At 32.9% G+C, this 25,154-nt stretch overlaps 1 protein-coding gene across 3 annotated transcripts in view; it reads right to left on the reverse strand.

Moving 5' to 3' along the window:
* The window catches only part of LOC124537219 (membralin), a 105,890-nt gene extending 81,210 nt beyond the window's left edge, over positions 1-24,680 (reverse strand). Inside the window, exons 1-7 of one of the 3 annotated variants that reach the window (XM_047113976.1) lie at positions 24,534-24,680; positions 23,601-24,145; positions 21,254-21,542; positions 17,147-17,186; positions 15,962-16,196; positions 13,716-13,806; positions 6,734-6,791 (exon numbers count right to left, since the gene is read on the reverse strand). In XM_047113976.1, coding sequence (XP_046969932.1) covers positions 6,734-6,791; positions 13,716-13,806; positions 15,962-16,196; positions 17,147-17,186; positions 21,254-21,542; positions 23,601-24,079 — 1,192 coding nt within the window. In that variant the 5' untranslated portion in view covers positions 24,080-24,145; positions 24,534-24,680. Of the gene's footprint in view, positions 1-6,733; positions 6,792-13,715; positions 13,807-15,961; positions 16,197-17,146; positions 17,187-21,253; positions 21,543-23,600; positions 24,146-24,319; positions 24,338-24,460 lie in introns of those variants that run through there. The other 2 variants (XM_047113977.1, XM_047113978.1) reach the window with 2 other exon arrangements.
* Positions 24,681-25,154: the final 474 nt, after the last annotated feature.

Consider the following 25,154-nt stretch of genomic DNA (forward strand, 5'->3'; position numbering starts at 1 on the left):
ATTCACTAATGATTTTGTCTGTGAAGATCTTGAATCATTTTTAAAAAAGGAATATTACCGTCATAATAAACTAAATCGAAGAATATTACGCCTACGCATTCGCCTGCGCGTATAGACGATTAGTGTACCCTATATCATACGCCTTTAAGAGGCGAAAAATACATAAATATTATGTTGTTTACGAGACAAAATAGGAAACGTCTTTACATAAGGTTATATTTTAAAAAGTTAAAATAATTTTCTTATTTTGGACTACACTAAATATACCGATAGAGATGTTTAGTATTTATTTTTATTTAACTTATACAAGTTTCATCACCAATTATTCTTTCTCCCAAAGCTTGGTAGTAAAAATGACATTAGGTACCTACATACTTATAGCGGCCATCGCAGGGTTTTTAGTAAGTACAATCTTACATAACCCGGCATACCCCCCAGGAGTCGGGTATCTATGAAGATTTTCCCTACGTTAAAAAAAAGGTACCTACAGACTTCAAATTTGAAAGAGTTATTATTTGGTTTATGTCATATATTTTTAATTTAGCCTTAACTACTTTCGATCCCGGAAAAGTAGCAAAGCCGTTAGTTAATGTGTAGTCAATTATAATTTTGAACCAATAACGAGGCTCAATAAAGATAATTAAGATTTTGAAAAGACATTGAAACAAAATAATATTATCTATAGACTATTTTAAAAGATAATCCCGTCTTATATTTTTAATTCATTAACACAACGTCGCTGGTCATTGGGATACGACCATCGAAGAGGGTTGTTTTTTCTATTATCCATTAGCGAAAATGAAAGCTAAAGGATAATGTTTAGCTTCCGAGGAAACATCAAAAGTACCTGAGTAAAATAAAGGCAACCAAACATCGGAAATTAAATAAGACTTTTTTCCTATTCATTTTTGATTATCTGTCTATATTGAATCTCTATTGATAAATGTAAATGTTTCAATTTTGAACTATGAGACCGTAATTAATATGGCGTCACAAATAATTAAAATGATATGATAGATCGAAATAATTAAGGTGCTGAAGAACTATTTGCTAAATGATTTGCTCAAGTTACAAATTTAAAAAAAAAAACTTTCATGCCCGTTAAATGTGAAGTCTACAGAAATAAAGTGCATGTATATTTTCGAAACTTAACTATGATTAAACATTCAATATGATGTCAACTCAGGAAACAAACCCATATTGGATATTCATTGTGTTAATAAAGATCGGAAATCACACTTAATTTAAAAAAAATCTATAAATGGACCACCTGATAGCCATCGCCACCTACAAAGATTGGAATTGTCAGAAATACACACCAGAGTTGGTGAACCAAGATGGTCTGTTCCTCATGCTTAAAATGACGATAGCTCAAAACGGAACACAAAAAAAAACAATCGTGTAAAATATATGTATGATGAGAGGATACCTACAGACTTTCACACAGCCACACCACAAAGCAAAGAAAGCTAACACAACGTTATACCGTATGCACATAAATACAATCATTAAGTAGAATAATTATTTTCATTATATAATATCCCATTCTATATTATATTAAATGAAACATCTTTAAATTTACCATCATTAAATTACCTTGTCGAGATCGGGAAGTTAATTCCGATATTTAATTATGCAAATGTTGAAGCCTTTTTCCTCAATAGTATTTCATTATGGCTAAAGCTTTATGAAATACTTGGTTTAAATTCTGAATGAAATATTAAAGCATTTTTTTATTAATAACCTCGAATTAGTGTTGTTGAAACGATCGCCTCCTGGCTATTTCTATCCGTATTCAACATATGTATTTTTTATTTTGACAATAAAACACGCTTAGTTTTGCCGGTTCTTCTCAAGTCAGGGTGTTTTCTTTAGTAATAAGTAGTAGTGTTTAATTTGACTATCAAAAAAGGCAAAGGGTGATTGGAATTAAAAAAAAAAATAACCTATTACGGTCAACTTATACTGACTCGACGAATATAACGATCTTGCATATAAAGTATTTGCGGAAAATTACATTAAACAAAAACAAGTAGAACGAAAAACAGGGTGTTCAAAAATGTTTCGCACTTGAGAGACTTGAGAGGAAAATTCCCACGACGAAGTGAAATAACTTGTAAATTTCCTTTAATTTTAACATAAAATAGTCCGATATCAAATTTAATTAGGTTGAACAATTAAAACGTATGCAGTGGCGTCGCGCGGCGGTTTGTTTGTCACATTGAATGCGGTCCCTTTGAACGTGCCGCGGCATTGTACAAATGATGCGTAAAACCGTATTTTCCGTAAATTAATAAATGAAAATTATGATAATAAGGCATCACACACATTTATACAGTATGTATCACTCCAACTATTGTTCTGAATTTGGTTTTATATAGACTGTTAAATACAATCCTAATCATTTCTATACAAAATTTAAAACTTCATATTTCTTATACATATTTTAAAATTTTAAGGACATTTATCATATAAGCCATTTATGGAGGAGCATCATGGGGATATTGAGAGACATTGTCCATGTCATATTTTAACAGGATACAGGCCTTATATGAAACGTGTAAGATATGGATTTAAACGCAATAATTTGTAATTTTTACATAATTCATTTGTAATTTATACATAAATATATATAACAAATATAAAAGGAGTTAACATATATTATTTATTACACAGATATTTTACATATAATCTGTAATTTATTCGTTATCCAGATCCCAAGTTATCTTATGTTAAATTTCATCACGATCGGTTCAGAGTTATAGACGAGTTCGTTTTCATTTGTAAAATGATAATATACGTACATATATATTTATTATAGCTATTGAATAGTGTATATATAGCATCATGTGTTTCAATGAATTATATATGTACCTAAAATATGTTAAAGAATGTGTGTAGAAACATTGACAAAGTGTTGAGTTCTAACTGTGATAACTGAAAAGTATATATACATATGTACCAAAAAATTACCTCGTTTAAATATTATTATTTTTTAATTGAAAATACTTAAACATTATTATTTATCATAGTACTCAAATATTTGATGTATACAAACACATATGATTAATTAATCATAATAACGAGAATAAAGGAAAATATTAATTTAATTATTTTTTGTAATTTATTAGTTCACTTTAATATCATAGTTGTTTGCAGCCGTTTATTCTTAGAAGTCTTTGAATAGTTTTATTGTATTACCTACGAGTAACAGGAGCTGTGGTTACAGAGACACAGTACAGAGGTATCAATGTAATCCTTCCTTTGCAGCGACCGGTGGCAGTGCACAATGGGTAATCCTCGAAACGTTCGAGAATTCACACACGTTTGTTTCCGCACTGGATCGGGTCAGCTGAGCTTTGATATCGTACCGTTCCATTCATATATTAATCTTTGTTTATTGTTCGGTAATCTATACGTGTTCCAGAATATGTAACGGGGTCATGTCTAGATTTAAATAATCTGCGTATTGTATGCAAATAAAATGTTACAAAGGTGTTTCTACACACTTCAATCGAACAAGGGGTAAAGAATGAACTTCTATAAAAGGATGATAACAATAGTGGCTCGACTCTAATTATAAAACGATTACACCGAAAACACCACGTAGACCTATAAAAGGGTGATTCACTGACGTCATATGCCGCCGAATATAACTTGGTTCCATATACAACAAACAACAACAACAAAAGCCTGTAAATTCCCACTGCTGGGCTAAAGGCCTCCTCTCCCTTTGAGGAGAAGTTTTGGAACATATTCCACCACGCTGTTCCAATGCGGGTTGGTGGAATACACATGAGGCAGAATTTATATGAAATTTGTCACATGCAGATTTCCTCATGATGTTTTCCTTCACCGCTGAGCACGAGATGAATTATAAAGAAAAATTAAGCAGATGAAACAGCGGTGCTTGCCTGGGTTTGAACCCGCAATCATCGGTTAAAATGCACGCGTTCTAACCACTGGGCCATCTAAACACAATATAACGATAGAAGCTCGACTCTAATTATAAAACGATTACACCGAAAATACCACGTAGACCTATATAAGGGAGATCCACTGACGTTATATGCCACCGAATATAACATAGTTCCATATGCTGGCACAAAAATTTTACATGTAATATATTAGTGGCTAATGATTTAGTGAAGAGATTGCCAGTACGTGAAAGTTACGCAATATAGCACTTAACTAATAATAACAATTTAAGTACAGCTGTATCGAAATACAGAACTGATGATGCAAACAATAACGGAAAATTTAATGAAATGAAAATAATAATACATGATATTATGAACCTCGAGATATGAGAAAAATCTGTATTTCGGTGTTCAAAATACACGGGAATACGTAGGATAATACGTTCCACTTTAGTTTGACTTGCTATGATGACATCTTCTATGCCGATTTCGATGACAGTGGAGCCTCAGAGAATAGCCCACGTTTGAAGGACATAACACAGTCATTAGGTCAGATACTCCCTATTGGTCTATTATATGTATATATTCCAGCACGACCGGTGATAGTTAGAACGCAGAACCAAGCGTTTTACGTAATTTACGATTCCAGGTATCATAAAACAATCTTGACCCTTGTGATCTGCATATAATCTAACAACCAATCAAAGCATTCTGCAATGCAACGGAAAGCCCAAGGCATTTCAACTTGACCAAACCAAAACAAAAATAACATCAGATTCAGCCTTTGTAAAAAAACCTTTACTGAGCAGAAAAATGAATAAAAATAATATTTTAAAAATATAAACAATATTATACAAAGAAAAAGATCAACTGAAATGACATCGATACGTGAAAAACAACTGAGATAAGATCTTTTAAAAAGAATTAGGCATCAAGGATATTCGATATCCACGGCGCCTTGATAAGAATATATTTCAGTTTTCTACCTAAGTATATTTTTCAATAGCCTCAGCGGGGATGAGTCGTCATAGCGACCAACTGGATCCCATTGAACAGATCTACCCTCATCCGATACTGTGAGATTGAATAGTTTATTCTGTAAACTCGAGAGCTTCTTACTGATAAAATCACCTTTGAATGTTTAAGTCCGGTATTACTCTTAAATACACTGATTCAAATGTTGAACCGTTTATATTTCAAAGACATTCGATGATACGCTTTTAAATTATAATATTTTTTTTTTAAATTAAATTTTGAAATGATAAAAGACATCTGGAATTTACCCATCGTGGTTTGTTCGCGATGTTACGGAGCCAAAAACAATTGAATTATAAACAGAAATTAAGCACGTGAAAACTTATTGGTGCTCGCCGGGATTTGGTCACGTGACACGGTCCACGTGTTCAACCCACTGGACTGAACCTTTATTTATACATTCAAATTTTTAGACGCTTTTGTTTCTTACAATACGATACATAAATCTGACCCAAATTTATTACTGGATCAATAATATTCTATTGTATCCTTTGAGCGTATAAAACGTATTTGTTAAAAATATATAAATCTGGTTATATTTTTAACTTAACACGTTACAACTTTGCTTTTCAAGATTACGTGATTGACAAATATTCAACAAGTAAATCAAACTTGCCATTACAATAATATTTAAAAAATATATGATATACAGCAGGTAACTCATAGTTTGTGTTTAAAAATATAACATAATACATATTTTATCGAGGAGCACATATAAGATTTTTTTCACAACGTTTAATCGTATTAAATCTGAGAACGTGGGATGATAAAAATAATTACAGTAGTTAGTTTAAGAGAGGATATAGCTAACGTGATCCGGCGACACGTGAATCCGGGAAGGCTATAATAAGCTTAACAAGCGTACCGAGCGAACTTCCTCTGAAAAACTCTTGTTTTTATCGCCTCGACGCCTCGATAAACTAAGCAAATATTGTAAACATTTCCACTTACTGTGGAAATTCAAAGGTAATCCCGGCTTATACAAAAAAAAACCACCCGACGCTTTATAATAGAGTAACAGAAGACGTAATTGAGATTTTTCATTCTCCCGGCGAGAAAAAACGACGAGATTGAAATTGAAAACAATCATCGAATCGAATCTCTTAGCCGAGTGGCTAGAAACAAACGGAAAGAAACAAATTATTTGTAGCCGGCTAATTGTCGACAGATCAAAGCGGGGAGCTAGGTAAATCCGACCTGTAATATTTTATTTTCGAACGGCAAGTGGGCGCGGGGTGGGACGGCCGCGGGCGCTATACGCAATTATTGTTATTACAAAGAGATTGCCGCTGAGCCGGCTCAGGACTCGAGTTTTTTACACAATTTATTCCAACAACTCATAATTGTTGTTGCGTCGTAACTAGCTCTATCTAAATCAAACAAAAACGACGTTTTAGCCTTGTTTATTTATAAAGCGAATTCAGTTGTCTGTGCTGTTATAGTAAACGCATAAGCACCTATACATTGTATGATAATCGCAATAAAGAGACAGACATGAGACATGAGAGACATGAGACAACATCACATACATTACTCTGATCCCAATGTAAGTAGCTGAAGCACTTGTGTTATGGAAATCAGAAGTAACGACGGTACCACAAACACCCAGACCCAAGACAACATAGAAAACTAATGGTAATCTACATCGACTCGGCCGGGAATCGAACCCGGGACCTCAGAGTGGCGTACCCATGAAAACCGGTGTACACACCACTCGACCATGGAGGTCGTCAAAGAGAAATAAACAAAAGAGGTTATATTATTAAAAATGCACTTACCAATAAAAACGAATATTTGATGGTGAGCATACCGCAACAGCATCGATATTGACACGGTCTGTAACAATAGAAAAGTTTAATAAACACGCTGAACGCACACATATAGAATGCATTTCGAATTCCGAATTTAGATTGAATTCGAAATTCAAAATTTCACAGTATAGGTGTAACACACTACGCAGAAAGCCTAAAACAAATAATTATTGATGGAGCAATTAGGGAATTATAGTTCCTAAACGTACATTGATCGTATAAGTCGTGCCTGTGCACAGGAAACATTTGGCGAGGCCGATCGCACTCCCACTTAAATGGATTCAATCTGCACTAAGCGTTTCATTAATGAAATTCAATCGTGGCGAACCGCGCGGGGAGCAAATGATGTGGCGAAAAGATTGATAGCGGCTCCGAGATATCCCCACCTGGAGTTGTATGGGATAAACAATACTGTTTCGTCCAGAACTTTTAGTAGAATTGTTGAATTAACATTTTAAAAACATAATTGTTTCCATCAGTTATATAACCGAGAGCATAAGCTAAAGTACATTATTTTAGAAATCATTTCAATTATCGGAACATGTTTTAAGTTTGTATACGCCAGGTCTGAAAGGGTTAATAAGACTTTTGAGTCTTCGTTTCACAAGGTTTTATTAAATGTTATGTTTAAATGACTACAAAAATAAAAAAAAAAATTACTTAGGGCTTATTTAAAACAAAACATACAGAATTGCATATATCTAATAATAAGTGATCAAATTCACCCGTAACCATTTGTACTAAGGATAGCAATTTCTTGCACAGTTAATGCATGGCTAACCAAGGGATTAAGGGTTCTTATTCCGTAATACCACTGTGTCTAAGAACCTTGCGCTCGGAACACAGTAGTGAGACATCACTACTGTGTTCCGAGCGCAAGGTTCCTTTAGACATAAAGGCCAAATAACTAAGTGCGTGATGTATACAAGACCATATGAATCGAACTACGATCTAGGACCTGTAGTAGGGGATGCAATTATAAAATCAATCTTTTATTAATATTATAAATCGAAAGTAACTTTGTCAGTTTGTCTGTCTGTCTGTCGCTCTTACACGACCAAACCGATGAAACTTCGACTCCAAGGAAGGACATAGGCTACTTTTTTGCCTGGAACATCCTAAAATGCGGGAGAACCGCGGGCGACTACATGTCTCTTATATATTTAAATAAAAACGCCTAATTATATTTACCAGCCCTCTATATCTGTTTAATAAAATGTGTACCATAGAATTGTGCAATGTGTCCAGTACAACGACCACAGAGTATCATATCATAAAAGTGCCGCATATCGAAAACCTTTTCTGTCGTGGAAATCAAATTGTCGTGAAAAAAATTGCATCGACCGTCGAAGCGTTCACCGCATCCACGCAATGGACCGTGTGTAACACGTTCACGGGCGACGGGCAAGCCGTAGTTTTTACAGCCGCCGTAAAGTGAAGCATCGATCCGACCGTTAATATTAAAAGGCAGTGCCGTTAATATATGGCAGCGTGTACCGCCCCCACTAGATCGATCAATCACTGTATCGCTTCTTGTTTTTACGCACAAGTTTCGGTTGCACTCGTACGGCTTCGTATTCGAAACTACTCATTGTTTAAGTGTTCCAACAACAATCTCAGTTCGATAACATTAAAGGCGTAAAGAAAATACGAATAATAGGATATTTCAGTACGATTTCAACGAACTTCAAATAACTTCGATAAGTATTCATGTCAACATAAAAGTTATATTGTATGTAAAACATTATTTTTGTTCGTAAAAAATACTACTGACATTCTTCAAATACTTTGAAGAAACGGAGACAATTCAAAAGTACTTATAAAAAGATTCAAAGACATATTTTTATGTTATTAATTAGGTAATATCGTCCGTCTACTAAACACATCTCACACGTGTTTAGGCATAAGCTCTCTATCTTTGTCTCCATGTGTATCTAAGACGTAAAAACGTTACCTACAATAGATATACACAATAAAACATACAAGTATATTGAATAATCAATAACAGATATACATACATAGATTGTTATATAACCTTTCTATATAGGTATAGGTACTTTTCTCTTAGCCAAATGTGCAACACATTTCGCCGAAGCCAATACAATTGAAATTTCCGTCAGTTATGAGCGATAGCTAGTAATAAATGGTATTTTGGGGATAGCTGCATTCCACAATTTACTTTGTCCTTTGACAGGCTCCCGTGAAACCGGAGATATGTTAGGCAATACGCGTGCCGTTTGACAATTGATTAATACAATTTCTCTGCGAGTTGACGTCGCTATATGAGATTAGTCTATCGGCGTTTATACCGATACGTTGTGTAACAATAACGGTAACAAAGCACTCGCTTTTAATAAAGTCATTCATCAGACGTAAGAGATTCAGCAAATTAAGATAAGCTCTTTGAAAAAACTATGAATTAGTATTTGTATATGAAATCATCTTCGTTTTCCGCAATCAAAGAGCGAATTTACTGCTACCAATATTACTACGTTTTCCACTAATTAAATCAATTGAGAAATTACGCATGAAATATATCCATGGTATTGTTTACCTTCAGTCCATTATGAAATTACAAAAAAAAAAAACATATATCTAAAAAGTTCGTTTCTCTAATTTTCCTAAAACCCGAACGAAATGCTGTTAAGGAGTTTTGTTAAACACACATAAGACGTGCGCACGGTATAAAGGTGGAATTTGGAACCGTAATAAACTTTGAAAGGGCTGTAAAAGTGCAATAACTGTAACTCGGGGAGAGAGTCCTGATTTTAGTGGCGAGCGAGGGGCCGCGCCCCGCTTTAACTATTAATTGATCTATAATGCCACTGGCTATAACTCTTATGGTATGTGGCTCAATATTTGGGGATACGTTCGCGAAATAACCGTCGAATTGCAGATATTATTACGCACACACGGACACAATTACAGGAACGATTAAATAGGTAAATATGCTTGAATATTGTTTTATGTGCGTTTATTGACTGGTCCTACTGAGATACTAATTTCAATTTACTTAGTATTCATTGTCGACAAAAAACTTTACGATATAAAATCTCAATATCGTTGTAGACAGAAAATTATTAAAATTAGTCAATTAGTATTGTACTTTCATGGAGCACATTCAAACTGGTGTAAATTTTCCAAATGTTTGGCTCGGATAGCATATAGTGATTCGTCTGAGCATACTTTGTAAATCTTAGTTCAAGAGATTGTTTAGATTTATTGAATGAAACTTTGAGGCATGGTTTGAAACTGCCTTTTGGTTTGCTCTGCTCCGTGCATTAGTAATTGTTTCAAAATATATGTCACGTCCGATATTTTATATAAAGAGTACTTAAAGACCTTAATCAAATAGAAATTTTCTAGAACATATATGGCTCGTTATAAATAAAAATCCAGTATGGACGAAAGGTACCCTAAAAATGCATTCCTTTACGAATGCATGGAATGCAGAGCAATGTTAGCATTTAAAGAAATAGATGTCCATGTTTGTCCTGATACAAAATATCCATCAATGAAAGAAACTTTTTTGACGATGAATAGGTTTTTGTATGATCTTATGCAAATACCCTGAAATATGACTTAACCGTTTTGATTTCAACTTATTTAGAGTAAGCGTATCTTGCTCGAGATAGCCCAGTGGTTAGAACGTGTGAATCCTAACCGATGATTGCGGGTTCAAACCCAGGCAAGCACCGCTGATTCATGTGCTTAATTTGTCTTTATAATTCATCTCGTACTCGGCGGTGAAGGAAAACATCGTGAGGAAACCTGCATGTGACAAATTTCATAGAAATTCTGCCACATGTGTATTCCACCAACCCGCATTGGAACAGCGTGGTGGAATGTGTTCCAAACCTTCTCCTCTAAGGGAGGGGAGGCCTTTAGCTCAGCAGTGGGAATTTACAGGCTGTTGTTGTTGTTTGTATCTTGCTCAGATCATCTCCTTTATCATCCGTCTTATAAAGCAGGATTCGTTAGTTAAGAGTATAGACTCTTTGCATATAAACATAACAATTTTGACATGAAAGAGCAAAATTGGACACAACTACTTGATAACCAGTTTTAATTAATGTTTCTCTGGAAGATACACTTTCCAATTTATTTCTATGATTTTCTTCTCTTAATTCTTTTTATAGTATCTTTTATATTTGCGGCATTTTGGTTGATAAGTTAAATTATATAAAAAATCTCCTGACGATTGAATTTTTTATATTCTCCATTTTCCCGGTAACATGAAACATTGTAAAATTGCGAGCTTTCGAGCAATATTTCCTGTAAGTCCAGTAAAAATAAACAAATAATTCTGGTAAGCCCATAGTAATTCGCATAGCGCTTGGTATAAACAAAATATCAAAAATCCCTACGGAAAAATAAAGTGGATATAAGTAGTAAAGTGCTATACGTATAAAGTAAAGTAAAGTAACAGCCTTTACATCCCACTACACACCTTTACTTCCCACTGCTGTGATAAGGCCTACTCTCCCTTTGGGAAGAAGGTTTGGAACATCATCCACCACGCTATTATAGTGCGATTTGGTGGAATACAATGTGGCAAAATTTCGATGAAATTAGACACATGCAGGTTTCCTCACAATGTTTTCCTTCACCGCCGAGCACGAGATGAATTATAAACACAAATTAAGCACATATATAGTGGTGCGTCCCTATTTTTGAACCCGCAATCATCGGTTAAGATTCACGCGTTCAAACCACTGGGCCATCTCAGTTATACGTATAGCGTACTATATATAAAGATATATATATCAAGGATTGTCTGTTGTGCATTCTATAGCAGAGCTCGTTTATTGTTACTTCTTTTTCAATTGTGATGGATACTAAAAAATATTAAAATAGGTACTTTTTTGTCGAATTACCATTCCTGAATTCCTGAAAACATTCGAAACATCGAATATAACAATATTCACGCCTACGTTCGACTATGTAGGCGTAAATATACAGATATATGCATATAGATTTTTACCCGAGAAGTGCAAAATAATATATATAAATGTTTGCATATAAATATGTATGTCTAATAAATGTATTAATACGAATACAAAATTTGCTTTCTTTGTTCTTATTATTGGGCATTGTTATGTCAGACCAAGTCATGACTACCATTCGCTAGATATTTTTCAACTAATAGTCTTCAGAATAATGAGATAATGTGAAATTATTTAATTTAAACCATCTCGTTGCTTATTCAAAAAATTAATGTCAGGAACGCAGGAACTCTTTTTTTATGGTATAAGTTGGCGGACGAGCATATGGGCCACCTGATGGTAAGTGGTCACCATCACCCATAGACAATGACGCTGAAATATTAACTATTCCCTACATCGTCAATGTGCCACCAATCTTGGGAACTAAGATGTTATGTCCCTTGTGCCTGTAGTTACACTGGCTCACTCACTCTTCAAACCGGAACACAACAATACTGATTACTGTTATTTCGCGGTAGAATAACTGATGACTGTGCGGTACCTACCCAGACGGGCTTGCACAAAGCCCTACCACCAACTCATCACTTGGAAGGAAATTAATAGAATCCAAATACATTATGTAACGCGTAGTTGCGTAGTTTTATTTTTATTCGATGTATAAAAGACTACTTGCCCGATAAACGTTACAATTAAAACGATACAAAAATGATATATATATATATTAGTATCAAAATATAGTGGGATTTTAAAATAATTAAAATCAACTTGCATAATATTAAAAACAAAAAATACATATGTTCTAGTAAATACATAATAATGTAAATATTTACTAAATCAATATTTTCCATACTCTTATCGTTTTGTTAATGAATAATTTATTATTATACTAAATAAATAAAATAAGAAATAATTTAGTTACGCCATCTATGAACGAAAAGATGAATTAAAATTAAACCAAGTTCTTGCGAATCAACGAATCAAATTCCGGCATCTCCTATTGGTAACGCTACACGGCGTTAGATGGCGTTGTTTTTGAAAGCTATGATTTAAAGAGCCTGCTTGTATTGAGATATTATTCCGTAAATTTTATATAGTAACAAGTGAAATGTTTAATAATCCTTAGCCTTCTAATTACGCATACAAAAAAGTAGATGTAATTATTCACGAAGGCTCTGTCAATTAAATTCATTTTAATTAAAATAAACTGTCATACTATCATCGCATTACTAAAATGTTCTAGCTTAGGAAGATGATAAATCCGCTAAGAGTATTTTTAAAAATAATACTTTCCACCCCCTAATAAAGAAATGGAAGGAGTAAAGACTTTGTTTTGAGCATAAAATGTATCCATGATACTTGGAAAAGAACATTCGAGAATTTTCTTATAGCTTATTTTTTTCTTTTCCTATCTCACATATGGACAACACACTTCTTATTACAATTTATTCTGCATGATAACAATACATAGTTCTTAAATGTGATATATAACATTAGCTATAAAATAATATAAAACAAGAATCTTGAATATGAATACAACAACAACAGCCTGTAAATTTCCCACAGCTGGGCTTTGCCCTTTCCCTTTGAGAAGGTTTGGAAAATATACCACCACGCTGTTCCAATGCGGAATAAACAAAGATTAAATATTTAATTAATTATTATGAACAAAATATAATTGCGAATTGCGATTCAACGGGGAAATGCTGCTAGCATTCTTGCCACCATTCCACGCGGTCAAGATTTATACAGTAACTAGTTTCAGTTCATATTTGTATATATATATTTAACCCTTTATCGGACAGAAACCAGAAGATCTGTTTTTCACGACTTAAATTCTTGAGTCATGATTCCTGACCTTGTCATTTGACATTTGTAAGGTTAAAGGCTATTGAGAGAGTGGGAAAATAGTTTCCTGTATCCGATTAAAGGTTAAGCATTTAATGTTGTTTATTCTTATGTTAATGAATAGAATACAGTAATATCAAATAACATATAGTACTTACAAAGACGAGCATTATGAAGAAGGCAGCTATGTAGGAGCTGCGAGCTGTTAGCATAGACACAAAGCGATAGTGCTCACCGGTGATCACATTTCTGTAACAAAAATATATATTAAAAATATATACTAACTGCACGCGACTTCGTTCGCATTCGAACTTAACAAAAAAACATATCATTAAAGTTATTCATTTCGGGATATTGACCATGTTCTTCTCGAATTCACGAGACTGTAGTTTTTAAAAAATTCATTCTCGTGAACAAGACCTTCGTGGATAATGTCGAAATATCGAGCTCCACCGAACGAAAATAAAAATCATGGTAAACATCCCGAAATGAATATATAAAATATATATAAATATGAGACAACATCACATACATTACTTTGATCCCAATGTAAATAGCTAAAGCACTTGTGTTATGGAAATCAAAAGTAACGACGGTACCACAAACACCCAGACCCAAGACAACATAGAAAACTAAATAATGATAAACTACATTCACTCGGCCGGGAATCGAACGGTGTACACAGTACTCGACCACGGAGGTCGTCAAACTTAACTTTAATAATAAAAATAACCATTTTAATTTAAAATCTTATATAAAAATCCTTTTTTCAGTACGCAGACTTTTCATTAACATATTAGTTGTGATTTGGCATCTTATATTATATCATCTCGTTGATAGAAAGCACCCCACGTGATGGCAGAGTGATAGTATGCGTCAGGGCTACGCCCGGTACTGGACAGTATTTGGAAATAGCAGCGTGTCTTTCTTATTATTAAAATAAAGTAGCCTAAGTTACTCCTTATTACATCACCAATCTGCTAGTGGACATCCAGTTGGTGGTAGGACTTTGTGCAAGCCCGTCTAGGTAGGTACCACCCACTCATCAGTTATTCTACCGCCAAATAACAGTACTCAGTATTGTTGTGTTCCGGTTTGAAGGGTGAGTGAGCCAGTGTAACTATAGGCACAAGGGACATAACATCTTAGTTCCCAATGTTGGTGGCGCATTTACGATGTAAGTAATAGTTAATATTTCTTACAGCGACATTGTCTATGGGTGATGGTGACCACTTACCATCAGGTGGCCCATATGCTCGTCCGCCAACCCATACCATAAAAAAAAGAATAAACACTATAGAGGTTCTTTATCGAAACAAACAGTTAGCCGTTAGTCACAGCTAGTTATTTTTTTATTTTATTTATTTATTTTCAGGAAACAAACAGTACAATAGAACAGTAATATGACAAAAACAATACATGAACCAATCAAGTTTCCACTGATATCTGTTACAAATTAGAAGCAGGGAGTAATAAAGACCTGAATAGTTATTTGAATAATTAAATTAATTAGTTATCTATAACTTCTGACGGAGTTGCACATAAAATTCTTTTATCAACGAAATCTAATCTAATCCAACTAATCCAACCTTTGATTATATCGTATAATACAGTGTGCTACTAGGATTCATTTTAGATCCTTTTTTATTTTTGATATATATGAATGATCTTTTTCCGAAGTTGATAAAAAAAGATAATGAAATATTTTTGCATTGCTTGCTAATATTGCTTTATATATTTTAAACTTTTCTCAGATAAGTTAATTCTGACGATGCTTACATGTAATATAAATAATAGAAATATAGTATGTATTAATCGCGAGCTATTGCGTCATATACAGCGTTCTATTATGGCAAAAGTCTTGGATTGTTAGACGTATTCCATAATCTTCCAATGGTCAATGTCAATGCGGATGCAAAATTTGTGCATCTCGTCCCAGACCCGGATGTTCTCTATCGATTCAATCGTCTTTAAGAGTGAATTGCAGGTAAGCGGACTAACAAAAATGACTTCAGCCCAGAGACGTTGTAGGAAATCTCAAACATCCCTTACAACGGCAAAGAGCCTCAAACTTTGGAAACTTAGAGGTTATATCCATTGTGCCTGCAGTTACACTAGCTCACTCACCCTTCAAACTAGAAAGCAACAACAATACAAAGTTTTGCAGCTTAGCGATAGAAGGTAAAATGAGTGGATGGTCGCCTACCAGAAATTCACATAGTTTTAGTCGGTGTTATAAACATACTAACCTGCACTTACACTAGCTCACTCACCCTTCAAACCGGAAAGCAACAACAATACTAAGTTTTCTGCTTAGCGGTAGAAATAAAATGAGTGGATGGTCAAACACCAGGTAGGCACAAAGCTGTACAATCAAGTAAGTCGGTGTTACAAACATACTAACCTCAGATAACCCTTATTATCCTCTTGTTCGGCGAGACTTTTAATCGAAGCCATGAGTAGATCGTCGTAACCCAGGAACTCATCGAGGACAATACGAGAGAACGTATCGCCGAAACACTCGTCCCTCTGCGGGTCCAGGGTGACGATTTTAACCGGTATCTTCAGTCGAAGCCTCGCGCTTGGGGACAGACGAAGGAATCCGTATTCCAGTGAATACTCCAGGATGTAATCCTCATCTTGAATAGAGAGAAAATCGACACGTTTAGTAACATAAGTAATTTTAATAACATGAGAGTTATTAACATTAAAAGCTTTATACAAATGCTATATATAATTAAAAGAGTCGAGATGGCCCAGTGGTTAGAACGCGTGCATCTTAACCGATGATTGCGGGTTCATAACCAGGCAAGCACCGCTGATTCATGTGCTTAATTTTTCTTTAATAATTCATCTCGTGCTCAGCGGTGAAGTAAAACATCGTGATTCCACCAACCCGCATTGGAACAGCGTTGTGGAATATGTTCCAAACCTTCTCCTCAAAGGGAGAAGAGGCCTTTAGCCCAGCAGTGGGAATTTGCAGGTTGTTGTTGTTGTTATATATAATTAGTGAAAATAGTTACAGTAAAAATAATGACCGCGTTCAATGTTGGCAAGAATGTTGAGTAGGCGTCAGGCGAGCTGTTTCATATTTTACCATTATAGAAATTTCAATTCAAAAGGTAACGCTGATAGCATTAAATTTTCTATTCTTTTGTAATATTATACCGATCAATAATGTTTGTTGACCATGAAACACTTCTGAATAATGGAGTCATCGGTACAAAGTTGCTAATATTACACTTCAAAACTCCATACATTTATATTAAATAACATATTTATAAAATTTCCTATGATATAATACAGAGTATATACTTTCCGCGGGTCACATTTGTTACAGCAGACATCCAAACTAAGGGCTACTACTGAGAATTTCTCTGAGAAGACTCAGTAATTATTGTCTCTCAGTCCAGCCTTCGGGTTAATAAAACTTTAAAGGTTAGGCCTATCATCTTGATATTGCATGCTTCAAAAAATATTTAAATCCATGAAAGAAATCGATAAAAAAAGTATTGACTTCGATTTGAGGTCGATTATGAAACAAGTGTCCATAAGAGAAACTCGATTTGAAACTGTTACGAAATCTCACCTTTTGTTGAATCATTCACAGCGGATTCGTCGAGCGATTCCTGAAATAAGACAAAATAATGATTAGTCCACTAAATATATTCACGACTAGCTGTGCCCGCGACCCTATACGAGTTTGATTTTAACAAAAAAAAAGATTGTAGCCTAAGTTACTCCTTATTATATCAGTTATTTGCCAGTGAAGGTCCCGTCAAAATCGGTCCAGCTGTTCCAGAGATTAGCCGGAACAGACAAGCAGACAGACAAAAATTGTAAAAAAATGTTATTTTGGTATATGTACCGTGTATTCATACATATGCATTGAAATACAGACTCTCCAATTTTATTATATGTATAGATTTGCCCCTTTCTTTTTTGGAAGTCGTAATAACATTATGTATGTCTTATATATGACATAGGTTTTAATCAAGACTTTTTTTTTTCTATGGCATAGGTTGACGGACGAGCATATGGGCCACCTGATGGTAAGTAGTCATCATCATCCATAGACAATGACGCTGTAAGAAATATTAACTATTCCTTACATTGTCAATGCGCCACCAACCTTGGGAACTAAAATGTTACGTCCCTTGTGCCTGTAGTTACACTGGCTCACTCACCCTTCAAACCGGAACACAACAACACTGAGTACTGTGATTTGGCGGTTGAATAACTGATGAGTGGGTGGTACCTACCCAGACGGGCTTGCACAAAGTCCTACCACCAAGTAAATACTTATAGTGTGGTGGTTAAAGTACTTATCGTTTATCAGTCGAATTATTTGTTTATTTTTTAAATTTTAAGCCAGTACCCAACTACTCACATTTTCTTTAGCGAGTTTATAATGAATTTATCTAGTAGTCTGCAATGAAAGCCTTATAACCTCAACTTTATCTCATAACGGCAATAGAACAAATTGATGAACTGAGCTCCAATTTTGCATATATTTATTATTATATCATTACATTTTTTGTTAAGCGAAACAAATTCAAACTTATTTACATATTATTTAAAAGATAAAACAAGCCATGGGTTTCAGCTACTAAAATATTACATATATAAGTTAACGCCATCATAGCGTTATACATTGAGTTAATAGTTGTTATTAGATTACTGGGTTGTACCCATGTGAGTAGGAACCAAACATCATCACATATTTAAGAGCCAAGTCAGTATTATTGCTTTTGGTTTTAAGAGTGATTGAGCCAGTGCAAATACAGGCACAAGAGACACATCCTAGATCCCAAGGTCATTCAAATTCAAGGGAATTGTTGATGTTAGGGATTAAAGGGGTATATTCGAGTTACCTACAGGTGGCAATATTCCCAGTCGAATTAAAAAAAAAGTATTTTTTGTACAATATATATCTATCTTTCTATATGTATACGCTAGCTATTCAATAAAAAACACTAGTACGATATAAAAAAATAACTAAACAAGAAGCATAAGGATAATTCGGATTGCCACTAGACATATGGTTGCAAAACAGGCTTGAGTTTACGCAGAGATTTTTTACTACACCTAAAAACATTATCATATGAGTTCATGAATAAATTTACCTTCGCTACTTTACTAATACCATCATAACAAAAAAAAATCATTACATTATTAATAAAAATTGAATGTAACAAGATGCTCAAAATTTTTAGATAAATGTTGCCAAATTCAAGAATCGTTTTAATCAAAAACAAATTTATCTTGTTTTTAGTGACGCTAAGCAATGACTGATAATAAAAACAAATAAACATCAAATAATATGATAAGAGCATTCTAATTTGAAATGCTATATGTATGCTTGATGCAAGGAGTTTGAGTGATTACTATTTTTTTTTTGACATAGATTCTGAGAGGAGAGGTGTTGGAACACAAGGGGTATCTAAATGGTACTGATGAAGGGATACCTTAACCTTTTAGAGGCCGGGGCATATTAGGATAATGAGGCCATATGACTTTAACAGAACACTCTTTTGTTAAAATAGACAAAGAAACTTTCAATGTTACTAGTTACACATATATAACCATCGGAAAATTCAGAATCTTTATTTCGATAATATGCAGATGTTTTTATTTAATTTGAGGGTAATAATAAGATAATTATAATAATACCTATCGATCGTGGAACCCTGGGCACTTGCCCAAAGTGCCCTCTGGGAAAGAGGAATCTGGATATCCAATCGAGTAGCTTACTGCACTAACTTAACAAATAATTACCTTATGTAAATAATGAATTTACATTGCTGTTATATACATAAGCTATTATTATAGGTGTATATGATTTATAGGTATGTATATGTTATACCAGAGACGTGCAATGCAAAATGATCAAAAAAAGCCCGTTGCATGTTTTATAGGATGTACATTGTAAAGTTCCAGGTGAATCTGGCGTACTCAAAGCAACTTCCCGAAAGAAATTTCGTATGAAAACGCAAGAAACGGCGCGGCTTTTCCAACGGTACATGTACATATTGTTAACTTATGACATAGCAATCTTCGTGTGATATAAAATTCATCGGCACCAAACAAAACCGATTTAAATCGGTCACCTTTCAGCATTTAAATCAAGAAACAAATTCTCCCCTTACATACATACAACGAAATAAACATTTATATGTGTTTTACACATGTGAAAATCATATCAGCATAATTAAATTGCAGTGTATCGTAGTTTTTGATAAAGAAAATTATGACCGTTTTTATTTTCCATCAAACATGTACGTATACATAAAAACATTAGCATAATTACTAGTACAATGTATAAAATGACATGCATACGTTACCATATATTAACTATATATTCAGAAAATATAAGTAATGCAGCGTCATTATGTACGTAGTATCGATTACAGTATTATCTTTAGAATGACCTAACAAAACTTGAGGAAGAGTCTTTATACTATATATATATAGTTTATCTTTTATATATAACGCTTCGCTTGTAATACAAATAACCAAACTATGTCAAATTTTAGCTATGTTTTTATTATCTGTACCGGTTTTTTTTCACCTGTATACCGATTTCGACCGATAATTTATAACGGTGATGATATATTTCCGATTTTATTCCGAAACAACCTCCGACTATTCCATACAAAAATCGTAACTGAAGAGTAATACTACTTATTTCTACCAATTTCTAGTAATTTACTATCCCGATTATATTCTCATACGACTTTACTGGAACTGATCTGCTGATCAGCAACGAATGCAAGAAACTGACAATTTCTTAACACAATTGGAGAACTATTCTAATTAGCAAATTCCACAAAGTACATGGAAACATAACACAAAGAAGGTAAACTAATAAATATAATAACTAAAATAGTAACTTTCCTTAATGCTGATGCAATATATCATTGCAAAGCCACTTCAAATATCCCTCTCTTTATGTATGTGTATGAAAGATCAATAGGAAAATATAATACGCATATATTTCTTTTAAGAGATCATAAACAAATAACCCAAATGAAAAAAAAAAAATTTTTTTTAATAAAATCATCTATTGTCTATTCCCACCATAGAAGGACACGAGGCAGATTCACAACATTTGAAATCGAATTGGCGCAATATCATTGGTCGAGAGCTGTAATAATTTATGGTATTAATTATAGAGTTTGACACTTTGGGAGTAAAATTCGAGTGTGCTTTTAGTGTCTTAGTCGTACACTGTGGTATTACATATATATAAGGTTCGTTTATCATTATTCCTTCTTTGATTGGAATAAATCATATTTCCCTTCTGAGTTGTTATTTGTAAACAAAAATATGAAGTTTTTGAAAATATCATAAATTAAAACGATAAATGTTGTTTACATAAAGATGTATCACCTCGAATGTTACCCATATTAAATATTTATTTTTTTTAATTTTTAGTGAAAGTCGATGAACTTTTTACAATGAATAAACAATTCTACCTCTGAAATTCCGATGATTACTTCATCAAAATGAAAAACGCAATTTTTTCCACGAATCTAAAACTCATATCATAAATTATTCAAGATCTATCGCGTCAATTGAATGTCAAATTTGTTTATATTGCTTTACCCCATTTGTGATTGGAACAGACTAGACTTACATGCATACTATTTAATGAACACATAGAATACTTCATAGAACATAATTGAAAACTCACGTCTTTTATTTTAGAATCCCTGTCGATGTCTTCAACGAGTCCCATAATCCCTTCCCATATCGATGTCGTTGGTTCCACCTCCTCGCCCGGTACTATTGTCTGATTGAGATCCTGACCGTCGCTCTGTACCATATCCGGTTTACTTTCCACGAAGAATCCGGTTTCGATCACTTGGCTCGGTGTCTCCTCGTTGTCGTGAATGCGAGTGATGTTCCCATAATCCGTACCATCACGCAAGTACTCATCTTCTTCTATATCTTCGTTAGTTGATGACTCTATGTTTATGAATCTGGAAATGACAGCAGTTATTTAATTTATAATATACAAAATACAACTTCACACACACAGTATAAGGTCATACGTAAAAACTTTATATAACAATTTACATCACTATTGGTCGGCATGCTTTTTCCGACAGTTTGAACATCAATCTTTATTATATTTCAGTCAATTTATTCAAAACGCTAATGATTTATAAAACTAATCATTCCCTTTGAATCACCCCATTATCACCTTTAAAAGTCCGTATATAATATATAGTTGAGAATATAAGGTATTATTATTAGTTAATATACAGAAAAAAATGTCTTCAAAACTCTACAATTTGATACTTGTCTATGAATATATGAAGATCAGTATTTCAATGATATACTAAATTACTTTTAAGTGTGAAATTGATTGCACAATTAATGCCCAATAAGATACTTAACAAGCCTTTTAAAATAATTCCTTTAGTGAGCGAAGCCTTACAACAGTAAAAATGAAGAAAATTAGGGAATAGTATTATTAGATTATTGTTTCTGAGGTTTCTTAATTCCAATGTTAAATCATACTCAGTGAACTTAAACATGACTATACATACTGAAAAGTAACAATACTTCTTGAAATATCCATTCGACACGAAAACAGATTACTAACATGAATGGAAATATGACAAGGAATGCAATTTAGACTCAATCTTGACACTTTAAACTCCACAAATAAAAAAGATAAAGTATTGATATAATTAAATAGACTCTGAATATTTGGTGGAAATATTAACAGGTCAAATACTCAAATTACTTAGCGGTAAGTCTGGAATTGTAGGTACCACCCACTTTAATTACAGGCACAAGACATATGACATCTTAGATCCGATGGTTATTGGTGCATTGTTGAAGTAAAGAATAAATAATATTTCTTAAAGCACTAATGCCTATGGATGGTGGTGACCACTTTATTAACAATGAAATACATACACCAACCTTGTTTTAGTTTACATGTAACCTGACCTTGAGTTCTACAAACCCAATCTAACAACCTGTTGAATGTAATTACATATTTAAAACTATGTAGCTCTTTGGGCGATATACATGCATTGTACTTATTTGCATTTCTTATCACAAACATATGTAATCTAAACCATTTGAAGTATAGAAATCCAATTATAAAATAATTGGTTAAGCTAGCTATGAAATATGTGTACTGACTGAATGGAAAATAAGAAATATTAATATAAGACTATATAAAACTCCTTTATAACACAAATATTAAAATCATACAAATAAAGTTTTTCTAATAACTAAAAAACTGATTGCATAAAAAAAAATCGTAAAGTTTTGTTTAAAACTTCAATGTATTGATATTATTTTGGAATAAGTGTTGCAATTATAAAAATACACTCAAAACTATTAAAACTTATTACAATTGTTTTTTTTTTTTAATTTCAAAATATTAAATATATACATATATATTTTCAAATCATACTAGTCAATGACTACAAGCTATTTCAGTACCAAATAGAGCAAGGTCAAAATTCAATGAATGTATGCTATTATATCTTGACCTAAATGTATATTTCAAAAACCAAAACATTTATGTGTATATATACAAAAAATTAAAGTATTTTAAAAACAAATAATATTGATTACAACTTCAATAATTAGCTTTACTTTCCAACCTTGATATTACAATAAAAATAAATAATTAAAAAATATATATATATATATAGTTGATAAATAATTGATTGACATTATGATAAAAATTTAAAGCAATATCTAATCATTTTAATTGTTGTTTATATAAAATTAACCTTTCCTCATTAATGTTTAGAGACATTAATTGTCAATTTAAAATAACATACAATATAACAAACATATACTACATCATAATAGGTTATGGAAATACCAGTTGCTTTTGAGGTTTAACCCTTGGTAAACACTGTCCCTGTATCTGCTGTCAAAACATACTGTTATGTGGTCTATAGTCATTCTTAATAACTGTGTTCAAATAAACAAACAAGTATTGTAAATATATAACTATAAATAGTGTCATTTACAAAGTAAGTATATAAGAAAACTAATCTTACCCTTCAGTTGCTAGCATTCCGAGCATTGAATTTAACTCATCTTTATCCTTTTTCAGCTTTCTCTCTTTTGCATAACTTTGTTCAATCGTATAATCTTGGGAAGGATTCCTTAAGATTTCCACTCTCAAAATACCATCTCTCGGCCATGAATCTTTGATGTGATTCAAACATGTTGTTGGTGTTCGTGAGAAAGCTATATGTATATATGCAAGCACAAAGAATGCTATTAGTGCTTTCAAAAGTACGAGGAATTCGAAAAATCTCCTCACAGGCCGAGGGAATGTACGAGCATATGCAATAGCAAACTTGAAAAATAAAGCATGAAATAGTCTTTCTCTAACATTAAACAGTGGATTTTGATTATTATTCCTATTTCTATTCATTCCTTGGTTTATAATAGGTCCGCCAGGCAATAGGTTGTTATCAGGATTGACACCGGGCGGCAGATTATTCATGGCATTAGCCCCTCCTGCACTCATCTCTCCAATGTATTCTGTATTATAGAGCTTTTAACTCAATTTATTCGCATTATACACGTGTGTAAGCTAAAATAAGAGAAAGTTTTGGTTTTTCATTTTTATATCACTCTCAAGCAATGTTATTTAATGAAATGTTTGTTAAAGAATATTAATGTGATTGCAAACTTGACAGATATTGCGAAAAAACGTTGAATTTTAATTAAATGTAATGTAAGTAATCGACCAAAATTCGACATTGACCTCAGAATTACTTAGTTTGAAAAATAATATTATATGTTCTTCTATTACTGCGTGTAGGCATTATTAACATTACTACATTATGAAGGAATAGATAATGTTTAATAAAAAGTTGAGATGCAGATGTCATATCAAAAAAATTACCCAATAAAAGTAAAAGTAATCAACAAGATGCTTAAATGTCAAAAACACTTTCACAATATAATTATATAATAACCTTGATACTCATTACATTAAAGCGTTAACGTTATTATTAACATACAATTGTGCCCCGAATCACTTTTTCATAACAGAATTAAAATAAATAAAACATGCCACTATTTGTTCTGTTAATAAAACCAGGGTACTGTCAAATTCCAGTAATGTCACTTAATAAACAATTTGTTCACAGACTATATTTCGTTCAGATAAAATTAATGCGACACTTAACTAAATAAAGTTTTTCATTTTATCCCACATAATATAGAAACGTATTAATTTTATTTTTATAGAGAAGCTATCAATATATTGGCAATTAATGTAAGTTCAACTTCAATTTTAATTTTATTCAAAAGATAAAATAAAATACTGCAATTTATTGATATAAAAATATGTTGAGCTATATTTATTTCACGGAAAATTATATATATTAAATTGTACAAAAATATAATTAAATTTTTGTTTCGGGCAATAATGCTAAAATGTTCAAGAAGTGCTTGCTATCGTCACTAGATGGCTCTTGTTTAAAGAACTACGATTAATATTACAATTTAGTTAATGTGTATTTATTTTTCGCTACTTTTAAGCAAAAATAACAAATATTTTACAGTTTGAGATATTGAATTTTATTGACTACCTT

Source organism: Vanessa cardui, chromosome 18 (genome assembly GCF_905220365.1).
Source record: "Vanessa cardui chromosome 18, ilVanCard2.1, whole genome shotgun sequence".
Classification (NCBI taxonomy): domain Eukaryota; kingdom Metazoa; phylum Arthropoda; class Insecta; order Lepidoptera; family Nymphalidae; genus Vanessa; species Vanessa cardui.